This window comes from Miniopterus natalensis, chromosome 10, assembly GCF_054644295.1.
Source record: "Miniopterus natalensis isolate mMinNat1 chromosome 10, mMinNat1.hap1, whole genome shotgun sequence".
NCBI classification, from domain to species: Eukaryota; Metazoa; Chordata; class Mammalia; order Chiroptera; family Miniopteridae; genus Miniopterus; species Miniopterus natalensis.
Window position 1 is genome coordinate 17366582 of NC_142090.1, and position 23663 is coordinate 17390244.

The 23663-nt window shown below is 51.0% G+C and overlaps 2 protein-coding genes across 4 annotated transcripts in view; both read left to right on the top strand.

Annotated features, from left to right (window-relative positions):
* Positions 1–2020: 2020 nt before the first annotated feature.
* Positions 2021–11092, top strand: PRRT4 (proline rich transmembrane protein 4). 3 transcript variants are annotated; one of them, XM_087821390.1, is made up of 4 exons: positions 2021–2992; positions 3078–3182; positions 3538–3657; positions 8716–11091. In XM_087821390.1, the coding sequence occupies exons 1-4, from the start codon at positions 2341–2343 to the stop codon at positions 10539–10541; spliced, it is 2703 nt and encodes a 900-aa protein (XP_087677516.1). In that variant the 5' UTR covers positions 2021–2340; the 3' UTR covers positions 10542–11091. The 3 variants fall into 3 exon arrangements, with proteins under 3 accessions (XP_087677516.1, XP_087677518.1, XP_087677517.1); XM_087821392.1 differs by having other exon boundaries at positions 9977–11090; XM_087821391.1 differs by lacking the exon at positions 3538–3657 and having other exon boundaries at positions 8716–11092.
* Positions 11093–15163: 4071 nt separating this feature from the next.
* The window catches only part of RBM28 (RNA binding motif protein 28), a 28147-nt gene continuing 19647 nt past the window's right edge, over positions 15164–23663 (top strand). Inside the window, exons 1-8 of the mRNA XM_016213392.2 lie at positions 15164–15372; positions 18970–19128; positions 19421–19515; positions 19911–19986; positions 20468–20560; positions 21289–21360; positions 22439–22625; positions 22788–22930. Of these exons, the coding sequence (XP_016068878.2) occupies positions 15255–15372; positions 18970–19128; positions 19421–19515; positions 19911–19986; positions 20468–20560; positions 21289–21360; positions 22439–22625; positions 22788–22930 (943 nt within the window). The 5' untranslated portion in view covers positions 15164–15254. The remainder of the gene's footprint in view (positions 15373–18969; positions 19129–19420; positions 19516–19910; positions 19987–20467; positions 20561–21288; positions 21361–22438; positions 22626–22787; positions 22931–23663) is intronic.

The window sequence follows — 23663 nt, forward strand, 5'->3', positions numbered from 1 at the left end:
GAGAAATCAGTTTTAGCAAAAAAAAAAAAAAAAGTTACACACATGAATTGATATTCACCAGTCCACCTGTGCCTATGGGGGGCATTCTCTGTAGCAGTACAACTGTTGAAAGCCCTCAGGTGGTGGCGAGGGCAGCAGAGAGACTGGGTTCAAGTCCCTGCAAGCTGTGTAATCCTGGGCAAATTCGTTACTTTTCCTGGCCTTAATGTACCTATCTGTGAAATGGAGACACAGTGTTTGCGGTGAGAACTCATGAGATAAAAGGTGCAGAAGTGCCTATTACACTTCTACTCACGGCTTAATAAACATAGTGGGTCTTCCTCTATGGGGGTGCCATTCTGGGGCCAGGTGTGTGTGTGTATGTGTGTGTGCGCGCGTGTAGGCGAGTGCGCGCGCACACGCGATGCTCAGGCCCGCGGGTGTGTTTCCCGGGAAGGCCCGCGTGCGGGTGGCTGCGTGTGACCGGCCGCCCTGGGGGGGTGTGGCTGCCCGCGCCAGGCTGAGAACAAGGCGCCCGCGCCCGCCGCGGCCGATGGCAGCTGCGAGTGAATGAGCGCGCGGGGGAGACCCGCACGGACGTGCGCGCCCGCCTGCTGGCCGCGGTGGGGGGCGGACTGCGGGCGGCAGGGGGTGGGAGGAGGAGGGGCGAGGGAGGGGAGGGCGGGAGCGAGGGTGGAGGGTGGGAGGGCGGTCCGACCGCGGCGGCCGCGGAGCCCGGAGCGGGCGGCTCGGCCGGGGAGCGGGGCTCACAGCCAGGAGGCGGCGCCACGCGGAGGGGACGCGGAGCGGGCGCGGGAGCGGGGCCGGGCAGCCCGCCAGGGCACAGCGCTGCGGGCACCGGCCGGGCCGGGCCAGACCCGGGCGGCGCGGTGACCGAGCCGGAGCCGCGGGGGCCGGGACGAGCCGAGGGCGTCGGGCGCGACCCCGAGAGCCGGCGAGACTCCTCGGAGCGTTGCCCAGCTGGGCGCCAGGGCGGCCGCCGCAGCACCTTCCCCGGGACTGGGCAGAGGAGACCCGCCTCCGGCAGGGAGCGAGAGGAGCAGGTCGGCCTGTCCGCGCAGGGGGCGTGTGAGTGTGTGTGAGTGTGTGTGCGCGCGCGCGCGTGTGCACGCGGGCCCCTGCAGGGTGTGTGTGTAGGGGTGTGTGTGGGGGGCGGGGATGGTGTGTGTCCATAAGGAGTGTGTGAACGTGTGTAGGGGTGTGTGCCTCTCAGCATGACAGTGTATCTGTGTGTGTCTGTGAGGTAGGTGTGTGTGGGAGAGAGAAGTGGGGGGAGCTGGGAGCTCACAGAGCTTGGGTTTGAACCCATGTAAGAGGGGGGGCGGCCGGGCAGGACTGAATGTGGGCCCCCCCCCCGCACTTGTGTGCAAGACTGTGTGAAGGGTGAGTGGGTGAGTGTGTCATGGGTGCTGGTGTGGCTGTGTGTGTGATGTAGGGGTGCTGGGTGCACGTGTGTCCCGGGCTTACCGTCCCCTTCCCGCCCCAGATGTGTGCGCAGGGAGGGGGTTCTGGGGAGGGGGTAGGAGCTCCTGCAGCAGCTCCTTGCCCAGCTTGCCTGCCTCGCCATATTCCCCGGGAAACCGGAGGTGGCCAAGCTGCCCCTCCCCCAAAGACTCCTAGGGTTAAGGGGAAGGGAGCAGGCCAAGCCCCAGGAAAGAGGGGAAAGGCTGAAGGGACAGAGCTTCTGCCAGAGCAGGGAGCTTGGCTGCCTTCTCCATCTGCCGGATCACTCAGCCCTGCGCCCTGCCCCTCCCAGGGCCCTGGACTCCAGGGTCGGGGGAGTAGAGGGCCAACATCTTAGGCTGGGGACCAAAGTGGGGGTGGGAATAGGTTGAGCCTCATCGGTGAGGGTTAGCTTGTTCACAGTTGTATTACCAGAAGGGTGCTGGGCACATAGTAGCCTCAATAAATATTTGAGGGTGGAAGGGTGGATAGAAGAGAGGGAGGGAAGGGATCGGAGTCTGGGAGTTAAGTTCATCCCATCCACTATCAGTCAAGGATGAGAGCAGCTGGTTGTGGTCACACCCCGGTCCTCAAATTGAGCAGGTGGGGAGGCAGGGATTTAGGGAGAGGGAGCCTTAGGGAAACTGTAGGGAGAGATTCATGCTGGGCCTGAACGGAGGAAGGAGTTGGCAGCTCTCCTTGGGCAGAACCCTTTGCATCCTGTCCTCCCCCCTCCCCCACCTCCTTCTCTGTGATCAAAACCTCTGTCTCTTGGGCAATTCATCCCAGGCAGCCAGGGCTCATGGTGCTTCTTCTTTCTCCAGGACCTTCGTGCTCAAAAGGTTCTGAAGAACTGAGTCCCTTACCCACTGAGGCTACCTGAGACCAAGTGGGGCCATGGCGGGGCATGGCTGTCTGGGGCTGGGGCTGTTCTGCTGGGTCCTGCTTGCTGTTCCTGTGGGCCCCCAGCCTGCTTCCTCCATCCCAGGTGCCCCTCTCACTACTTTGACCCCACCACCTCAGAGTGAGGCCTCTATGCTGTCTCTCAACCTGGGACTTAACTTCAAATTCCACCTTCGGGGACCTGCTGCTGCCTGGGGGAGCCCTGTCACAGAGACCCAGCCACTCTCTCCTGGGTCAAGCCCAGAGTTAGAGGAAGAGGTGGCCAGTGGACTGAGGACTGACCCCCTTTGGGAACTGCTGGTGGGCTCCCTTGGGAGCTCCCCCCCAGAGTGGGGTTCTGCTGAAGGCAGTCCTATACCCTGGGCCTCCTCCCTGCCTCTAGAATCCACATCCCCCCTCTCTGGGCCCTCCAACCGGCCTACTACTCCCTATCAGCCCAGGATGGGTACTGTGACCTGGGACACTGCTCTGACGGCTACAGCACCTCCATCCAGTGCTCCCAGGCCACACCAGACTGAGCTGGAACTGAAGTTTGACATGGCACTGAGAGCAGGCGCAGCGCCCACCCTCGGGCATCGAACTCTGCCCCTGCTGCCCAGCCTGCGGGCCAGTCTGGCAGAGATTGCTGGGCGCCTGGGACCCTTTGGTGAGTACCCACTCCACCCTGAAGAGAGCCCCTGCTGGGCTGCTTGGCAGGTAGGAGGGAGCTTCAGCCCGGGCTCCTTTTGCAGGGTTCTTTGGCACCACTCTGTCTCCACTTCGGAACTTCTCAGGTGCGATCCCCCCAGGCCCAACTACATCCCCAAGCTCTGCCTCCAGAGTCTCAGATTCTCCAGGTGAGTGTTTACTTCATTGCAACAAACACTTACTGAATACCTCTACATGTCCGGCACTGTTCCAGGGGCCTGACCAGCAGCCCTCCCTTTCTTCCTCTACTCAAGGGGAGGTCTGCATTGCTTCCTCCCAGGTGCTGGGACATGGGCCACTGTTCCCAGGAGGAAATTCCCCCTTTGCCATACTAAGTTTGGTTTGGTTCTTGGAGCTTAGCTCCTGGTGGACATGTGCTATAATTCCTGGGACAGGGGCTCTCTTAGAGCAAGTTCTAGGGAAGGATAGGCTTTTCACCAAAAGCCCAAAGGCCAAGGCTTGGCTGGTAAGATGGCACTCGAACCCCATGTGCTCCCTTTGCAGGGCTCTTTGGCACCACTCTGTCCCCACCCCCATCATCCCTGGAGAGAAAGCTCCCAAGCCCAGGCTCCCTAGACCCAACTGCTTCCCTAAGCTCTGCCTCAATTGCAGCAACGTCACTAGGTAAGTGTCCCATTCATTTGAACTTGACATTTATTGAGCACTTACTACATGCTAGCCACTAATTGGCATCCTGGGACCCTTTTGTTTCATTGTCATCATAACCATAATCACCACATTCTTCATCATCACCATGAAGATACATATTAATGGTCTGAGAACAAGTGTTGCTGGGGACAGCCCCACACAGAGTTAAGTAACGGTCCTATGCGATTTTTGCGATCACAGGCAGAGCAGGATGTAGACAAACGTGTCAGGGTCAAACAGACACAGGAACTCCTTCATGAATTCCACAGCCTCAGCACCAGCACCCCCCTCCACTTGTTTGCCTGGCCTCACTCCCCACCCCAACCCCAACCTTGGGGCTCTCTCCTTTGCTGCTTGATCTGACATGACATGCTGTCAGATATGGGCAGGGCTAGGCCCCTCACTGGAAAGACTTTGAAGATCTTGAGCAGACAGATGCCATCATTGTTCAAGAAAGCACATGGACAAGCTGATGGTACAGAGGAAAGGCCAGGGACTCCAGAATCTTGAGACTTGGCTTTGAATCCCAATTATTAACTGACTGGGTGACCTTAGGGTAGGTTATTTAGTGTCTCTGAGCCTAAATTTTCTCATATATCTAAGGTTTAATAATAGTTCCTATTTTGTTATTGTGAAGCTTCCAGATAATGTAAGCTCCTGGCAGGAGTCTGGGCACAAAGTAGAAGCTCATTAAATAGTAGCTGTTAACCTTGCCTCTTCCCCCACTGCATCTCAGATACACTTCCAGGCCCTACCTCATAGACACTACAGACCCTGGCCCCAAGATGTGATGGGAGGGCACATAACCCACAGGACAGAAGGCACACTGGTTGGAGAGAGGTTCTGGTAGGTGAGGCCGAGGGAGCCATGGAGAAGAGGGGCCTCCAGGCCCAGCTTTGCTCTGAAAGGGTTTACTGTGGCTATGAATCCTCTCAGCCACACCACACTAGGAGCCAGCTTAGCAGTGGAAACCACTGGTCCTCCAGGCTTAACACAGCACCTGACCCTGGCTCACTCCTGCACAGTCACTGCAATCCAGGGCGTGTGGGTCAGGAGGCTGCCATCTCCTCCCAATGCAGCCCAGTGTGTAGCAGTGGCAGGATCTGCTGTGGGACTGGGGGCAGACTCTGTGGCCTCAGGGGAAGGATGCTGGCTGGCAGTCTCTCAGCCTTGGTGACAGCAGGGCTGGCCAGGCAGCTTTAATGAGTCTGGTCAGTATCAGAGGCAGCCCAGCTCGCTGGCCCACACACCTTCCCCCTCCTCACTGATGGCTACGGGAACTCAGCCTCTTCCTGATTGTTCCCCTTGGAGAGAAGGCCAAGGGGCCTTGCTTGAGCCAGCGGTGTGTATAAGGGGTAGTGTCAATCAGGGGACAAAGGGAGTCTCACCGCATCTCTTCTAGGACCTCTCTAACCTAAGTGTGGTTAACCTTTGACCCAAGGGCTTCTGTTCCCTTGCAGTAGGTCCCCTTCTCTTTGGACAGAGCTTGTATTCAGCCAGTACACATAGAAACAGTTACGTAGGTTGTTAACACTTTTGTTTGTTTTTTTGGTTAATCCTCACCAGAGGATATTTTTCCATTGATTTTTCTTTTTAGAGAGAGTAAAGGGGAGGGAGGAAATGAGGGAGGGAGAGAGAGAGAGAAACATTGAGAGAGACACATCTATTGGTTGCTTACAACATGAACCTTGATGGGGCATTGAATCTGCAACCCAGGTACATGCCCTTGACTGGGAATTGAACCCAAGACCCTTTGGTGGCGAGGCCGACACTCTTAACCACTGAGCCACACTGGCCAGGGCTTGAAAGACTTTTATACCATTTGATAAGTACCCATTGCCCTTAGCCTCCTGAGCACTCCCCTCCACTCCCTGACCACCCTGGCTGGCACCTGTGCCATTTCCAGTGTTAAATATTTCAGATGTTACCCCCACAAAAAGTATCAATCCTCCATAGTCCTGGAGGTGGAGGTGGGGAGAGGGATGGGGCCAGGACACTGAACAGGCTGTCGATTCCGGCATCCAGCGTGGAGCCTGCCCTTTGATCTGGGCAGCTGGTGGGTAATCAGGCCTGACTTTTCCATAAATCCACTGGCCCCTCTCCCTGACTCCTCCCCAGCTAGCTCCAACCTCACCAATTACTCACACTGACATCCCATCTCCTCCCTCAGCCCTGAGGTCAAGAGGGGCCACAGGCCTAGAGTGGGACGATTTTGTAAGGGAGGCTTGCTCAGGAGAGGGATGCTAGGAAGGCACTATCTTCTGGGGGAAACTGAGGGTCCTTTCTGGGGAAGCCTCAAAAGGTGAGACAGAGGCTGAGGTCAAGTAGACCCTTTAAAGGCAGTAGCTGGGTCTTCTTCACCTGTCCCCACCCACATGGGCCCAGTGCTGGGCACACCAGGCATGTCCTGCCCCCTGGGACCAGTGCACCTACTTAGAACTCTCTCCTTTGATACCTGAGCTGTGCCTGTACTTTGCCTATTTTCTGGTTTTTATTCCTATTCTGGCTTCTTAGGAATGTTGAAACTTGCTCTAGTTACCATAGTGCTTTGGGACAGAGATGAGTGATGGGGCTTCCTGTGGCCCTGGGGTGAGAAGTGAAGCAGATCTCTGAAAGCTGCACTTATCTGTACAGTGAGAAAGGAGGGGGCATGTGGGCGGCAGCCTGGCACAGGCTGTGGGGCTCCTGGTCATCATCTCCCTCACTGCAGAGCCCACCAAGGCCAAGGAAAGATCAGGCAAACTCATCCACTTTGCAGAAGAAGTGGGTTGGGCAAGGGCATCCGAGGGGGCCAAGGAATGAGGGTGTGTGAGCATGCATATTTGACCCTGCTAATGTCAGACTGATGCCCACTCCTCATCAGCAAGCTGTCCCTTTCCAGCTATGTCTTTAACCCATGGCTGTGTCTTCATTAGGTGTTCAGAGGTGGCCAGTCCATCCAAAAGGTCATCTTCAAACAGGATTTACAAAGCGAGAACGTGTTAATGTTCATTCACTTGACTAATTGTTGACTTTCTGAGCCAGTTTAGGATGTGCTAAGAGACAACAGTCTTTCGTTAGTTAAATCAAGAACTAGTTTGAGGCCAGAAATGGTCACACTAACACAAACACAAACTGATGATTGGTGACAGACATTAGCCAATAATGATGACACCGACGGCAGTCATATACTGAATGCTTATTATGCACCAGGCACTCCAAAAAGCTTTGCACACCTCGCCCATTTATCCTCCCGACAGCCTATGCAGTAGATGCTCTTCCCCATTTCAGATTTGAATGTGAAGGAATGGGAACCAGAGCACATGCTGCCATTTGCAGGAGGCAGCGAGCTGTGGAGTTTTAATTTTTTAGCTGCTCCTTCTCCATCCTCATCAGTTGTCTGATTCTATTGTCCCCTCCTCTCTCTCCAGAACTGATTTCTGCCCTCCTCAGCCCTTTTCTGCGTTCTCAGGACTGCTCTGTGTCACATGTCCCCAGCATGAGCTGGCACTGCCTGGGTGGCGGTGCTCCTGGGGTCTTCCTGTATTGTCCAGCTGAGGCATGGTTGGGCATGGCCAGGCAGTTGGGGCAGGAGTCTGTCTGTTAGGAGACCCTCCCCCTCATTTTACAGCTGTCTCCTGTGCACCTCCCTGTCCTCACCAGGCTGTCCCCACCCTTCCCCACCATCTTTCTCCCTCCATCCTTGCCTGCAGCTGCAGCTCTGCTGAGCCTGCTAGGTGCAGTAGGAGAGGTTCAGCTTCCAGCATCCTCCCTTGCTGCTTGGCCATGGGGATAATCCTTGGGTCTAACTCTTTCTAATTCCTCTCTTGCTCCAGGAGAGTAGAATTAGGGAGCTTACTCTTCAGCCTCTCTTGCTTGACTTCCCTTTGTCTCAGGATGTGGGGAAGATGTTGGAGCACAGGATGAGGCTGGGGGGGCTGAGTTAGCGAACCCCAGGGCAACCCCTGAGGGGTCACTCATAGATGGCATTTTATCCCATTATGATCTCCCCAGTTGTTCCTTCCTAGGAGTTCAAAGATAGTCTTGAGACCCGGGGGAGTCTTTCTCAATGTCACCTTCTAGAAAATGGAGCTAGAACAAAAGGGGCATCTATGTTAAGAGCTTTAGACCAATGTCTTTGCCATTGAGTCAGGATGGGGTTGGGATCACAGTCTTGGGTAGGCCGAGGGTAGGGGGTGTAGCAAGCAGGAAGGCCAGTGAATAGGAAAAGTCTTCTCCTCAGGGTGCTGGGTGGGGGCAGGAATGTCTCACCTCTCCTGATGCACGTCTGTGTGTGTGGGGGGGGAGCTTTTCCTGAAGAGACAGGGAAGCAGTTGAAAAAGGGCAGGGGGAGCTTCTCTTAGCTCCAAGGTGGGAGCTGGAAGTCAGAGGTGCAGAACAAGAGATAAGCAAACTAGTATTAGGAAGAGGCTCTGGTATAGTGGGAAGGGGCTCAGACTGGGGCTCAGATATGGATTCTAGCGGCAATTCTGCCAATTCGTGACCTTGGACAAGTCATTTTGCCGCAGAAGATCCTTAGTATCTTCATCTGGCAAATAAGAGGATTCATTTATTCAATGTATATTTGCTCAGTGCTAACTCTGTACCAGGCACCATTGTAGGCACAGGGTTTCAGATGTGAGCAAAGCAAACAAAAATTCTCATTCTTATGAAGTTTTGTTTCAGGTGGGAGAATTGAACTCAAGGGGGCTTCCACAGTCCCTCCCAGCTGTAAAATTTTGGGACTTCTTAACAAAAACCATTTGCAGTAGAATCACAAAGCAAGGAAGGGAAATGAACAAAACAGGGAGTTGGGGGTGGGTTGGGGCCCCGCGGGAGACAGAGATGAGAGCTGAAACTACTGCAGGAGGAGTTTGATGGGGGAGGGGAAGATGGGTGGCCAAAAGGTGAGAGGTCGTGTCTCATATTAAAGACAAGTGTGTCCTGGATGCTATGAGGACTCTGACTGGCATACAGGCTACTGGCTGCAGGGAGAACAGGAGTGGCTGGGGGAGGCCTGCACAACTTCTTCAGAAAAATGTTCTTTGCCCACAGACGCCACCATCCGCACCTCTGGTCCAGATGATCCCTCTCCTGCCAGCCTCGGGACCCCTTCTGTGCAACCAGAGTGTGGGCCAGGGTCCTGCAGCGTCGGAGAATTGCCTGAACAAGAGGGGCAGCCTCCTGCGGCCCCGCTGTCCCTCTTTTTCCTGACCTTGGAGGCCGACTGGGCAGAGGCCAGGGCTCGCTGGGGGTTGGCCTGGGAGGCCCATGTGTACGGGGTAGGCGCCCTCTTCGGCCTGGTGGCCCTGCTGGCGCTGCTGGCTCTGGCCCTCTTGCCCTGGCGCTGCCCGCCTGGCGCCCCCTGCCTGGCGCTGCTGGACGTGCTCCTGCTCTCGGCTGGGACCACCAGGGCTTTCCCGCTCTTCTACGACGCCTACGGGCACCGCGACCGGCTGCCCGCGCTCGCCTGGCTGCTGCTGCAGGACCTTCCGCTACCTTGCCTGGCCGCCGGCCTGGGCCTGGCCTGCCTGCTGCTGGCCCGGCCGCGCCCGCCGCGGTGTCCAGCCGGCCTGGCCGCGCTGCTGCTCCTGGGCCTGGCGCTGGCTGCGGCCGCCGCGCTCGGCAGCGCCGCCCACCGCCCGCTGCGGCCCCTGCGGCTCGCCTCCCGCGGGCTGCACGCCTTCCTCGCCGCCCTCCTGTCCGGGCTCCTGCTGGGGCTTTCCTGCTGGGGGGGTCGGCGGCGGCGGGCCGGGGCGCCCCTGGGCGGGTCTGGCTTCAAGGGCGCCACCCCTCTCCCGCAGGCGCGCAGCCCCTTCGCCCCGCGGGATTCCTGGCGGCGCGCGGCGCGCACGGCCCCCGTGGCGGGGACCTTCGGGCTGCTGAGCGGAGCCCTGCAGGGCTACGAGGTGCTGCACGCCCTGGGCTATGGCGGCCAGCCCGGCCTGGAGGGGCCCTGGCCCTGGTGGGCCTTCCAGCTGGGCCTGCGCCTGGGCGAGGTGGGCGTTGCGCTGCCGCTGGCGCTGCTGGGCCTCTACCCCGCGCTCTGCAGCTCCCGCGTGCCGCCGCGCTGTTGGGCCAAACTCTTCCGCTTGTCCCCGGGCCACGCGGCTCCGCTGCTGCCCGGACGCTGGGTCACCGGGCCCCCGGACAAGGAGCCTCTGGGCAGCGCCATCGCGCGTGGCGACGCGGAGCTGCTGCAGCTGTGCGCCTTGGCTGGGCCGGGCCCCGACCTCCTGCTGCAGGGAGGCACCTGCCGGGGCTTCGAGGGTTCGGCGGCGAACCCCGCCCCTTCCCCGGCCTCCTCCCCCTGCAGCGACTGCACCGTGGACTTCCGCCCGCCCTCCCCGATCAACCTGCGGCGCAGCATCGAGGAGGCCCTCTGCAGCGAAGCCCTGCTCGCGCCCGGCCTCTTCCAGGGCCCTGCCTTCGGGGAAGCCCTGCCTGGGCTCGGCCTCCGCAGCACCGGCTCGCTGGGGAAAAAGACGGGGGCTGGGCCCAGTGGGAGGTCCGGGGAGGCCCGGGGCGCCCCCGCGCCCCTGGAGCTTTCCTCTCCCCGGGCCTGGCCCGCCGGCAGTAGCGCATCGTCAGGCTCGCTGTGCGGACTCTCCCGGGACAGCTCGTCCATGCTGCTCTGCTCCAGCCCAGACAGGCCCCCGCGCTGCCCGCTCGTCTGCGTGCTCAGCCCCCCGCGGCCCTCAGGAAGCAGCCCCAGCCTCCCGGCCTCAGGATCCTACCAGGCCCTGTCCGCATCCTCGCGCGACTCCCCAGAGCCTGCTTCTGAGCTGCAGACCGAAGAGGCCTTGCTGCAGGAGCAATTCCTGGACGCCTGCCGACAGATCGACGAGCTGAGCATGGGCAGCGACACCATAGACCTGTGAAAAGAAAGCCCCGTCGGTGCCCGGGCATACGCCCCCTTCTGGCGCCCGCTCTGCCCAAGACCTGCACACTGTAACCCACCCCCAGCCCTGCCTGGCTCAGATACCTCTCCCTGTTTCCTTCCCCATCCAGGGGCTCCTGGGTGGGTGGGTCAGCAGCCAGGCTCTGTTGATTGGGAATTAGTGCCACCTTCTCGGGCCCTGGGTGCTGATGCCCTCAGCTGAGATTCTAGGCTGGCAGGGGTCCCGCTTTCCTTGGCATTCACCAGCAATAAAGCTCCAAGGTGCTCCACTCCTGACCACCACTTCTCACTCCGGTGCTGAGTGAGAGGGGCTATCCTCAGAAGACCTCCGGATGGTCCTCGGTCCCCATACCCACCTCTGCCATGCCCAGGAATCCCACCCCTATGTGAGACTCCATGTTCTCCACATGACCCTTCCCTATAGAAGGGTCCATGGCCCACCTAGGAGACTCTACAGCTGTTGGGTGGGAGGTGAAGGCTAACAGAGTTAATTTATCAATAAAATATTTTCAGAGGAGAAAAGTCTGACCTTCTTGGAAAAGCTTAGGTGAGGCAACAGCAGCAGGGGTTCTGCCAGAAACTGGAAGAGAAGTAGCATTTGGGTGGAGTGGGCCCATCTCGGGCCCCAGCGACCTTCACATCCAAATGCAAGTTTTGTCCTGTGTTTGGAATGAGTGAGGGTCCTGGGAGCAACTCCTTGAACACCCTTTGACTCTCTGGGAAGTGACTTTTTCAGAGATGGAGCATGGCCCTGAGAGGTGAGGCAGAAACTATAGTCTTTGGTGGAAATGTCTGCATCCCTAGGAGCCTGGCTTCAGGTCCTGGTGGGCAGGGGGCTAGGAACTAGTTCGTGGTAAAGTTCTTGTGGAAATGTTGATACACATATCAAGGGCTTGATCACCTTGAGCTGGGAGCCCCAGCAATCTTCCTGCCACATTCCCAGAGGAATTCACACATGCTCCACCTACCAACAGCGCCCTGTCAAAGCTGGACTCACAACCCTTCTTCCTCTGCAGGATGCTTATCTCCCATAGGTGCAGATCCTCCCTGAAGAAAGCCTGTCTTCCCCAAACCCCAGCGGCATCCTACCTACCAAAGCAGGACTCACAGTGCAGAGACCTCTGAATACATCCAAACCACCAGCGCTCTGTAATCCCTCCCTCGTCCAGAGCATTTGGCTCTGAGCTCTGTAGCATGCATTTATCATTTTGCTAAAATGCGGGAAGTTCAGAGTGGCACTAAAACAGGGTCATAAATTAGGTTTGAAAATGAAAATCTGGCAGTGTTTTGGCAGATGTCCTGTACATCACAGGGAGACCTCCAGGGGCACACATACTAGGCTTGAAGTGCAAAAACAGAAACAGGAGTGGTTTTTCTTCCAACTCTGTCCATGGGCTCATGAGGATTTGAGAAGGGAAGGGAGGGAGCCAAGAGGGAAGCTGGCAGGGAAATCAGATCCAGTGCACTAGTAGAAGAATTAGAGCACTGCTCCCCTTACACATGAAGATCTGTTTTGGCTGAGAGGAGTGGCGAGGGCCTGGGACCTCAGAAGGAAGAGGGGAGTCAGTGAGGTGTTTGGGGAGTGAGGGGTCATATTAGGGAAGAAGATGAGAGGAGGTTGGGTAGGCATGGCTGAGGGATGGGACTGGAGTGCTTCTGACTGTGTCTCCTCCATCACCTGGCTCAGCTTGGCTCAGAAATTCTTACTGCATCGTCACTCTGGGCTGAGGCCCAGAGAACTGTCAGCTTCCTAATTACAGGCATTTCTCACTGGTGTCCTGGTGGCTGTAGAGCCCCAGCATCAGAGCTGCTTTGTACCATGGAAGTAGCGCTTGCTGTTTGCCACTGCCCATAGTCAACTTCTCTCTGCCATCTCTTCCTTCTTTCCTTGCCAGCTGCTCATTCACTCTTCCCATCAGGGTTCTTGGGCTCATGCACACATCTCCCGACAAAGCAGTCCAAGCTCCATATACTCCAGTCAATCCCTCTCTCTCTCTCTCTCTCTCTCTCTCTCTCTCTCTCTCTCTCTCTCTCTCTCTCACACACACACACACACACACACACACACTCACACACAGCTTTTCTGTCTGGAAGCTCTGAATGGGGCTGGTGAGATTGGAGGTGGGCCAAGGAATACAGCTGGTTGTTCACCAGCTCCAACACTTTTTCCAAAGAATTACCTTTGACTTTACAAAGAGGCTGAGACTTTGGTGAGACAACCCTTCCCTTTTGCCTCATAACTCAGCCCTTACTCAAAGCGGGTTTTCCAGAGGAGTCCAGGTCATCCTAATGCATATACCCTTCATTTCCAATTCTTAGTACTGTAGGGGACTGACAGACAAACTCATCTTCACTCATTCAATTTCTTTAAAACATTTTATTGAATGCTTACAATGTGCTAGGTGCTGGGACCAGAGAGGTGAACAAGGTGATGCTAGCCCTGAACTTGGAAAGTTGAAGGTCTTTGGGGGAAGGCAGACATTAAAGAGTTACTCTTATAAATAATTACAATAGAACAAGTAACTAATAACAACTGTGAGAAGTGTTAAGAACAAAAACTGTGCAGTGATATAGGAAGGTTTGGCTTGCAAGGGGGAGTGTAGCCAGAGGGATGGAGCTTTTGGAGAGGTTGGCTGAGAACAGCCCCGGCCTCTGTACTTCCTTTCCTGGCTCCTGCACAGTGATGGATGACAGAGAGGCCAGCAGTTTATTTCCCCTGGAAGCGGCGTTGCTGGTGTGGTGCAGGGTACCAAGACTCCTGCTATTTAATAAAGAACCCTGCATGTGTCCTGGGTAGATGGATGAGCAAATATTCCTGATTGAAGAACCATGTGGTGTCCCTGATATGAATGGATAGGAGGGGATGGGGCTGAGGCTGAGGCTGGGAGACTGAGCTGGGGAGCCAGGTCTGAAATTTAAGAAGCATAAAAACCATCAGTGGCCTTGTAATCCTCTCCTGAGGCACGAAACTCCTTCACACTGTGGGTGGCTGCTGCCCCCTGATGGGCACAGGAACACAGTTTCATTTTGTCTTTTAAGGAAGGTTTGGGTCCTAGGTACTTAAAACAGCATTTTTTTAAAGGGCTGTCCCAAAGGAATGTTGGAGCAGCCTCCCTCTTCCTGTTCTTTTCCCTGTGCACACTGCAGCCAGGACTGGGAAGGCCTCCCGTGGCTGGGGCCCTGAAGCTTGCAATTTAATCTTTGGCGATGGAATTTTGATTGCTAAAGTAGTGAGGGGGCAGGAAAGGGGGAGAAAAAATGTGGAATCTCAAACTGACTTTATTTGAATGACCCATCCCGTTTCCTTTGACTATTTGTCTTTCTTTATCCTGTATGGGATTAACCCCATAACCTTAAAAATCTGTATGGTATTTCAATACTTTCTCTCCTGAATTATGTGTTTCAAAATAACTGTGGCATTTTCTTTTAAGTATATATTTATCATTTACTTGGGGCGAGGGCTTCACAAATTTGATGTTGTGTTCTCCCTTTCCCCCCATTACTCTCAACCAGTCATCCATCCATCCAGAATTTATTGAAAGTAGATGGGGTTTGAGAAGAAAAGGAAACTTACTTTTCACTGTACCGTTTGTACTTTTTGAAGTTTTACTACCATGTGTTCAGGTTATACCATTAAAAAGTAATCATTAAAAAATACATTGGGTAGTTTTTCAGCTGGATGTTCTTCAGGGTGCTGCAGTCTTGCACACAGGTCAGTTCCTGAGCCCAATGGGATGCCAAACATTCTCTGTGTTTCAGGATCCAGGAGCACCCAGATCTCCTGACCAGTGAGATCCCCTTAGCCTTGCATCTGTCTGATAAGCTGATCTGAGGGAGGATCTTCCCCTGTCTCTGGGAGGACCTGGGTTATAGGTTTGTGTATATAAGCCTGATGTTATATCTGCTTTGGGCATGTTCTCATGTGATCGTGCAGTGTGCACGCTGTGATTCATTTATAAAATGTAAAAAAAATTAATGTCTGTCTACTTGCACTGATTGTACTGTTATGTATGTATGTATGTATGTATGTATATATTTACTTGGCACATAGTAGGAACCCAGTAAATATTTATTGAAGGAACAATTGTGTACATCTGTTTCTATATGTATTTTAGCAGCTGTAATTTGTCTACAAGCTGTTTTAGGCAAGTTTATAGTCACCTGCTACAATGTGACAGATGTCTCACATTCTCTGAGAACATGAGAATTGTTTGAATGTTTGTGATGTACTGTGTCTCTGTGCATTCTGACTGCATTTTATACACGTAATCTGGGAGTCTGTGGTGGCACTTCAGAAACGCTTATTAAACATCCATTATATGTCAGACCCTGGGTTAGGCCGCGAGCAAAACGACTTCTGCCTGCCCTGGTAAACTGGGGTGGATCTCCTGAAAGTGAGATTTTTAAGCAGGAGAAAAGGTACCCGAGCCGGGCGGGAGGCACGTGGGGGCTGGTGGAGCGGGGTGGACCCTGGTTCAAGAAGCTCCGCCCCGGGAGTCACCGTTTTTTTGTTTTTTTTCTCAGTACGGAACATTTTGTTCCGGTCCCACCACGTTTCCCTCCGGACTCTTTTGAGTGCAGCACTTCCGGGAGCTGCGGGCTCCTCGGCGCGGTGTGCGTGCTGAAGCCGGCTCCTCGGCTCCGTGCTCCCGCCTGCTCCCCTCGCGGCCGCGCGCGCCCGTTTCCCGGCCTCATGGCTGGGCTGACCCTGTTTGTGAGCCGCCTCCCGCCCTCGGCCCGCAGTGAGCAGCTGGAGGAGCTGTTCAGTCAGGTGGGGCCGGTGAAGCAGTGCTTCGTGGTGACGGAGAAAGGTGAGGGGGCGGGGCGGCCGGGGCAGGGCTGGGGTTCCTGGGAGTGCGGTGGGGTGAGGACACCCCCCAGACTTCAGCTTGCGGGACTCTGTACCCGCCCCTAGGAGAAGGGCCTGGGGTTTGAGTTTCTTTTCCAAACTGACTCTGTCCTAAATGAGTCCATAGGAGTCTATTTCTGAAAGTCAGAGCATTCCCTTAAGTTTAAATAGCTCTTTCCGTTTATTATGCACGCGCACATACAAGATCTTATTTGGTAACAGTGAAAATAGCAACCTTTCAATAAAACCTCGGTAAGGCTTATTGAGAGTCAGCTGATTGTCAGGTTCCGTGCGGAGTTCCGCACGTGTTATCTCATTTACTTTTCTCAGCATTCTTGTTAGGTGGAGTGCCTTAACTCCATTTTACTGACAGGAAACCTAGGGCTGAGAGGACTTTGGTAACTTCAGCTTCAGTTTGTACAGGTAGTAAGTTGCAGACCCAGAATTTGATTACCAGACCTGGAGCTCTTAACCTACCTGTTATTTATTTGCTCAGTTTATTTATAAACATTTGTTGAATGCCTGCTAAGTGCCAGGCACTGCTGTAGTTCCGGGGGAATACAGCAGTGCACCAAACCAAACCAAACCCCTTGCCCTTACTTATGTCTTCAAGATGGGGAAGACAGCCAGTAAACAAATAAGCAAAATATATAGTGATAATGGTGGTAAATACTGAGGAGAAAGATAACTCAGGGAAGGATAGGGAGTGTGCGTGTGTGTGTTGTATGTGGGGGATGTGTAAGGGGTGTCGAGTAGTGTCAGTTACAGATAGAGTAACCAGGGAAGGCCTGGAGGTGGGAGAGTGAACATGTGTCTGTCAGGGGAGAGGAGCAGTCTAGGCAGAGGAAACTTCAAGCTCCAGGATACTTAGGAGGACTGTGCCTGGTATATTGGAGGAATAGCATGGAGACGAGGGTGACTGGAGTGAAGTGAGTGAAAGGAAGGAATTAGAAGATGAAACCTGGGTTCAGATTATGTAGAAACTCGTAGGCCATTGCAAGGGACTTTGGCTTTTACCCGAGATGGGAAACTACTGGTTTTGAGCAGGAGCAGTAAGTATGAAAGATTTTGAAAGATTCTGCTAGCCGTTGTGTTGAATAGGCTGTTGGAGAATAGGACAGAAGCAGGGAGACCTCTTGCAATAATCCAGGTGAGAGATCATGGTGTTGGACCAGGATGGTAGCCATGGATGGTAAAAAGTGATTGGAATGTGGATATTTTTTAAGTTAAAGCTGAGAGGATTTGCTGATGGATCAGATGTGGGGTATGAGAAAAAGAGGAGTCAAAGAGTCAAGTGTGAGTCCAAGGTTTTTGGCTTGAGCGTCTGGAGATATTTATTGACTTGTGGAGTACTGCTGTATGCTTCACATTCTGTTTGATGCTTGTCACATCGCTGTGCAGGAGGGTTGGCATGTATTAGAATGAGGATGAATTGTAAGGGTTTTTAATTGTAGAAGCATTCCTTCCTCTTACCTAGACTTCAAGGGATTTTCAGGATAGGCGCCTGATGTTACCCAGGACATACATTTAGTTTCCTTCTAATTATCAGGCTGTCTCTCTAGGTAGCTCCCTCTTTGCCTTTCAGCAGAACAAGTGGTGGGAACTAGCATCTTGTGTCCCCACCATCGCCCCATGGTATCTGAGTATGTGAGTAGGCAGGCCGACAGTGTGCTAACAATCACTCCATCCTTAGCCTCTATTTTGTTAGCAGCAGAAGTTAGAGTAGGATTGTCAACGTGGCTCTGAACACTATACAAGCCATTGCACCTGCCTGGTTCTTTGTCATTTTATGTATAGATATGGCTGAATGAGGGAATGAGAGTGCTATATAGGAATGTTTCTTAAGCTGCAGATCATTACCCGTTAATGAGTCTTGACTAGAATTTTTGAATGAACTGGGAGTATATCCATATGTAGTAAAGCATAAGTATTCATAAAACTTTTTTTTGTTTTATATAAGGAATATGTATATGTGGACTGGGTTCACATTATGAGTTGTTCATTACTGTGGGTTGTCAAAACAGTTTAAGAAACACTACAGTGCAGAATAGTTGTGTTTCAGGAAAGAACAAGCCATTGAGTGGGAATTCTTCTTTGGGTCCTCAGAATATAGGCTACATGTAACCTTACCTCCTACCTTGTGTATGTGGCCTAAATCTTTAAAGAAAGCTCTTATTTTCTTAGTAAGAAACCATATGCTTTTCTGTCCACACAGCCTAGATGTATTGGAAAGAGTGCTGTACCTAGTGGGATGGAGGGATGGTGTGGGATGAAGTCTTGCTCTGTATTGGTGACGTAGTCATGCCACTTAACCTCTTTAAGGTGAGAATAATTTCACAGGATTGTTGTGAGGATTCAAGTAAATAATGTGAGTGCTTTGTGCAGATGTAAACAATGCATGGCATTTATTGTGGGTATGTTTTTATTTTGTCACTGAACTCCTTCGTGTTTCAGCTGCTTTGTTTTGTTGCACTGGTCAGGAAGGGCCCTGATTTTTCTTGGTCTTATTTTCTGAAAGGTGAGTGGGCAGACTTTTGTGAGAAATTGTTGCAAGAGAAAAGAAACTGGTCTCCAGATCACAGTATGCTTTCCTAGTGCCAGGTGTCAGCTTTAGTCAGGTTAGGTGGATCAGTGTCCTGTGTTTCAGGGCTTGTACCTGAAGCAGGTTCAAGTGTAGCTGAAAAAGAAGCAGAACACGTGAGCTGTGTTTCTTCTTTGGGTAGCAGGAAGACTACTTGGTCTGTCTTTTTCCTTTTTAGTGCAGTAAATTACTTAAAAATGTACTGCTCAAAAATGTTAAATTTTAAAAAAGCATAGCAAAAAAGGCAAAGGCAGGTTACAGTTTTTATTTTGCAACTTTTCATTTGCTTGGTCCTAATATTCTTCTCTGTGGCCATTATATTGGTGGACTCCCATGGAAAGAGCTTGAAGCTAGTAATGAATTAATTCAGGTACTAATTCCCTGGGGGACAGTAACCAATTCACTTACTTTTCTCTATTCGTTTTACTTACCTTAGTGTTCTGAAGATAAAGTGAGATAAGAGATTTACAGCTCCTTTGGACAGGTTTAATTTGATATTGATCACTAAGGGTTGGTAATAATGGTACCTACAGCTCCCGAAGCACTGCTTATTGTTTGAGGTTCTTTTGTCAGGGCCTCCCTCCGGCATCATTGCTGATCTGTTGTGAGGAGGAGCTGCATTATTACATGGAATTTACCATTCTTACCCTCTCTGGTGATATTCCCTTCTACTTGATGTTGAGTTCTTTGGGGGTGTAATTTTTATCATGGATCCTCCATAATCTTGAGATTATCAGGAAAGGAGGAGGAAGAGGTGCCAACACCAAAGACCAAATTCGAAGAGGAAGCCTGACAGGTTCTGAGCCAAGATGTGAAGGGGCCACTGATGTCAGCCTTGTGTCTGTCCCTCTGGAGAATTTTGGCAAACTGATGATAGGATGCCCCTGGAATTGTATTTGCTAGCTTAGGGATTTGAGCATTTATTGGCTTAGGGCTCTTGGCTGACGATGATCTCTCCCCCACCCCCTTACTGCTCAGGAAGTAAGGCATGTCGAGGCTTTGGCTATGTCACTTTCTCTATGCTGGAAGATGTTCAGAGGGCCCTCAAGGAGATTACCACCTTTGAAGGCTGCAAGATCAACGTGAGTGTTGCCAAGAAAAAACTGAGGAACAAGTCCAAGGAAAAGGGGAGAAATGGTGAGTTTCTAGTAACTGAAGGGAGTTTTCTCCCAGGGTGAGGAGGAAGTGGAATGGTGGGCTTCTAAATTTAGAGCTTCCTGAATTTGGTTTTGATATCCAAAATTATTCAGTGTATTTTATTACTCATTTTAGTCTTTTGTTTACTTCTAAGCCTGGAAAATCTGGGGGTCCTGATCCCTGTGGTAAATGCCATCTGTTGCTGGTAGCTTTTTTCGTGTGGTGGTCTGGACCTCGAGGTGGGTGGTTTTGGAACACAGACTTATTCCATTCCCTCTTATTTTTTTTTTAGGAAATTCAGAGTCCCCAAAGAAGGAGCAGAAGCCTAAAAAAGCCAAAGTGGCAGATAAGAAAGCCAGATTAATTATTCGGAATCTGAGCTTTAAGGTGAGTGACAGAGGACACTAACACTGCCTCTTCTGAAAATTGTTGGTGCTCACGGGTGGAACTCCTCACCAGAATGGTAAAATGGACATAATGTGTTTTGGGAATGAATCTTAGCCTTGTTGAATTCAGAAAATGGGCCTGTATAAACACAAACTTAAGACAATAAGGGAAGATGCCTTCCTGAGACAGGGAAGGAAAAGCTCTCTGATATCTGTCCTCTTGCTTCTTAGATACAGAGCAAGATGTCTTTTATTTAGAAATGTTTGTCTTAGTTTCAAAAGTAAAAAAGAAGTAAAAATATTCAAGTTCTTCCTAATGAACTAATTTAGTAATTAATGTTTCATATTTATTTGCTGGGATAATTTCTCTTTTTTTTTCTTTACTTTTGTCTTCAGTGTTCGGAAGATGACTTGAAGACAGTATTTACTCAATATGGAGCTGTCCTGGAAGTTAACATCCCTAGGAAGCCAGGTACTAGCAAACCTTCATTTGGTGTGGATTAGATTATTTAACATAATGGTCTTATTCCATATTACCCTTGAATTAAGCACCATTAGAACTAGAAATGCAAGGTACATGTCATAGTCTTTGTGAACCCCAGCTGATGTGATATATATAAAGTATTAGGTACAGTGCTTGGCAAGTAATAAAAACTCACGTAATAGTGCTGGTGGTATTTCTAGTAAGGTATTTTTAGTTTAGGTGTCCCCTGATGGTATTTTTAGTTAGATAAGAGCTAGTATTAGAAGGCAAGTTATAGTTTAAGAAAACGCATTGCTCTCTCCAAGCCCAAGTCACAGTATACTTAGCAGGAATATATAAGCTTTGAGCAAGGAGCTGGCTGGTTGGCAGGATATGGGCCGTCTTGCCAGCCTGTGTTGCTATAATTTCCTTCTGAGGCCTGTTGGCTCCCCACCTGCTGCTTCTAACATCTTTGTACATTTGCACACAGATGGAAAGATGCGTGGTTTTGCTTTTGTTCAGTTCAAAAACCTCCTAGAAGCAGGAAAAGCTCTCAAAAACATGAACATGAAAGAGATAAAGGGTAAGTTTTCTATACCCATGCCATCGACCCAGATATTTCTGGTGTTTGGGTGAATTAGCACAGTAACCCACTTGTTATATTTTCAAAACGACTTTGCATTGTTGAGAGTCTCACAACACTCTCAGAATAGAAGCTATTTTGGTGAAATATTCCTAACACTTGTTCTTAGAGTTAAACTCAAAAGAACCCATGTCATTATTACCTTTTCTTTATTTGGTGATGAGTGTTCTTGTAAATCCCTAATGAAAAATTTCCCTGAAATAATCACTGATAGATGTGGGTTGCTGTCTGGGGAATGTGGGATTTGCAGGTTTTCCCCTCTTGGTTATAAGCATTATTCAGCGTCCATGGGCTATTAAACTGACAGTGAGGCTACTCTGGATATTGATTTACCAGGTACTAAAGAAGGGATTGGGTTAGAGACTTCCTAACTTCTGAGTATGATGCAGATGATTCCAGAATGCCTGTTTTGCCTCTTGCTAGTCTGACTGGAAACTTGTTGGTCTAACTGGAAACACTGCTCTAATTATTTAAAAAAATTATATCTTATCCCAGTCATGATGGCTGTGTAGAAAGGCAAAATTTCTGTTCATTGATAAAAAGGGTAAGGTTTAAAAAGAATAGACAGCTACTAGGAGTTTTATTTTAGGACCACCATTCTTTGGTGAATAGCAAGTCATTTACAGGAGATAGAAGTATTAAAAAGATGTTACTTTTCTGTCTGACAGGGCGGACAGTAGCTGTGGATTGGGCTGTGGCAAAGGATAAATATAAAAATACACAGTCTGCTTCTGCCCCAGGTAAGGTGTGGTGTTGGGTAGGAGGGATTGTATGTTTTGGGGTGAGTGTGGAAACAACTCCACAATAAAAGTATAAAGGAACCTACTTGTCAGTGAGAATATTGGGCTGGATATACCAAAAGCACAAGATTACCCCCCAAAATGAGACTGAGGAGTAAGAAAAACTCTAAATTTCCTGCTGCTCAGAAATCCAGAGCTGTTTGTCAATTCATATTGTCCCATTTGGTGATCTTGTCCCAAAACAGGATCTTTTGAGTCTAAGCTCACTCCTGGGCGTGGATGTGAGTGAGGAGTAGGTCTGAGTTCATTGTTCCCTCTACTTGCTGTCCTTTCTCTGCTTTCCGTAATAAGGAATGACGGAACATTAAGAATAGGGAAACTTGCCCTGGCCAGTGTGCTCAGTGGTTAGAGTATCAGCCTAAGCACAGACGGGTCCCGGGTCGATTCCCAGTCAAGGGCACATACCTGAGTTGCAGATTTGCTCCCCGACCAGGAGTGAGAGGCAACCAATTAATGTGTCTCTCTTGAATCAATGTTTCTCTCTCTCTCTCTCTCTCTCTCTCTCTCTCGTTCACCCCTTCCCCCCTTTCCATTCTCTCTGGAAAGCAGTAGAAAGAAATATCCTTGGGTGAAGATTAACAAACAAACAAATAAAAAAGAATAAGGAAACTTAAACTTGGGTTTTATTTAGAAAACAGATGGCTTTTAGGCTACCAGGAGCTCGGAGAACAGAACGCACCGAGATTAAAGTTCATAGCTGGGCTTGCGTGTGCACAGTGCTGCCTGTGGTGCATGATGGTGGCTGTGTGGAGGCTCAGTTGCTGCTTCTCATGCTGAGCCAGGTAACCTTCAGGCTTTTGATGAATGAATGGGGCAGACTCCAAGGGAATCTCAATGATGAGGGGCTTTTGGTATTTTTTCTTCTTCATACCTACTCTTATTCTGTACAGTAAGAAAAATATATGAGATTCTATAAAACTAAAGGAACTAGGAACTTGAGGGTATTAGTTACTCTTGTTAAAATACCCTTATTTTAGATACTGAATTAATTGCTAACTTCCTTTACCTCCCTTTGTAGTTGAGGAGACGCGACCTGAACCTAAACATCAGAAATCAGGTAAAGAGAATGGCAGGAAAGAAGAGGGCATGGGAGAAGAAGAGGAGGATGATGGTGATATGGGAGAGGAAGAGGAGGAGGAGGAGGAGAGTGACGATGAGGAGAATAAAGAATCAGAGGTGACCAAGCCTGTGCAGATCCACGGCAGGTAAGCGGCCCAGCTTGTTCTGAGACCACAGAGGAAGATTTGGGATGGTCTCTGTGGGGGGAGGACTTTCCCTGCCCCATCATTGTAGAATTGACCTGTGTCATGAAGTTGGATAGCCCCTCTGTCCACCCAGGTCCTTAGTTCTGAACTGTGCCATTGCAGAGCAGTCAAGAAAGCAGTGCCCTCAGAAGGCAGTGAAGAGGATCATTCCGATGAGGACAGCGGCCTGGAGGAAAGTGACAGTGTTGATAGTGGAGAGGAACTGGCTCAGAGTGACGCCAACACTGAAGAGCAAGAGGATGAAGGTTTGCCTGGGATCTTCTAATTTAAGTTAATACTGAGAAACGTACAGCTCAGGCCTCTTTAAATAGGACCCTAAGGTGTTCTGTCAAATTTATATTGAAATGCCGAAGATGAAAACTTTGTATAAAGATTTTTTGATTTTGTTTTTTAAATTAGCCGGAGTGCTGTTTGAGGGTTAAGATTCCTTAGGAATTTATTTTTTATTTATTTTTAAAATATATCTTTATTGATTTCAGGGAGAGGAAGGGAGAGGGAGAGAGACAGAAACATCAGTGATAAGAGAGTCATTGATCAGCTGTCTCCTGCACCCCCCCCCCACTGGGGATCAAACGAGCAACCTGGGCATGTGCCCTGGCTAGGAATTGAACCGAGATCTCCTGGATCATAGGTCGATGCTCAACCACTGAGCCATGCCGGCCGGGCAAGATGCCTTGGGAATTTAAAACATAGCTTAATTCTGAGGCACTACCTCTCTGTCTTGATTATCCAAGAATGTATAACTGGATAAACAGGATATTACATCTAAGTTCAAGGCGGATTTTAAACAACTCTTTTGAGATGGGTATAAAGGACCTCTTGGGGCATTTTGTAAAACTGTAACCAAACCCTATTGCTACGTTTATTAATGTTGGGTAAACTCAAAGCATTTATTGAGGGAGGCAGGTCATTACAAAATGAAGAATGGTCAATCACTGCTCCGTTAGTTTGTCTGGATGGGGGTTCTTATTTACTTAT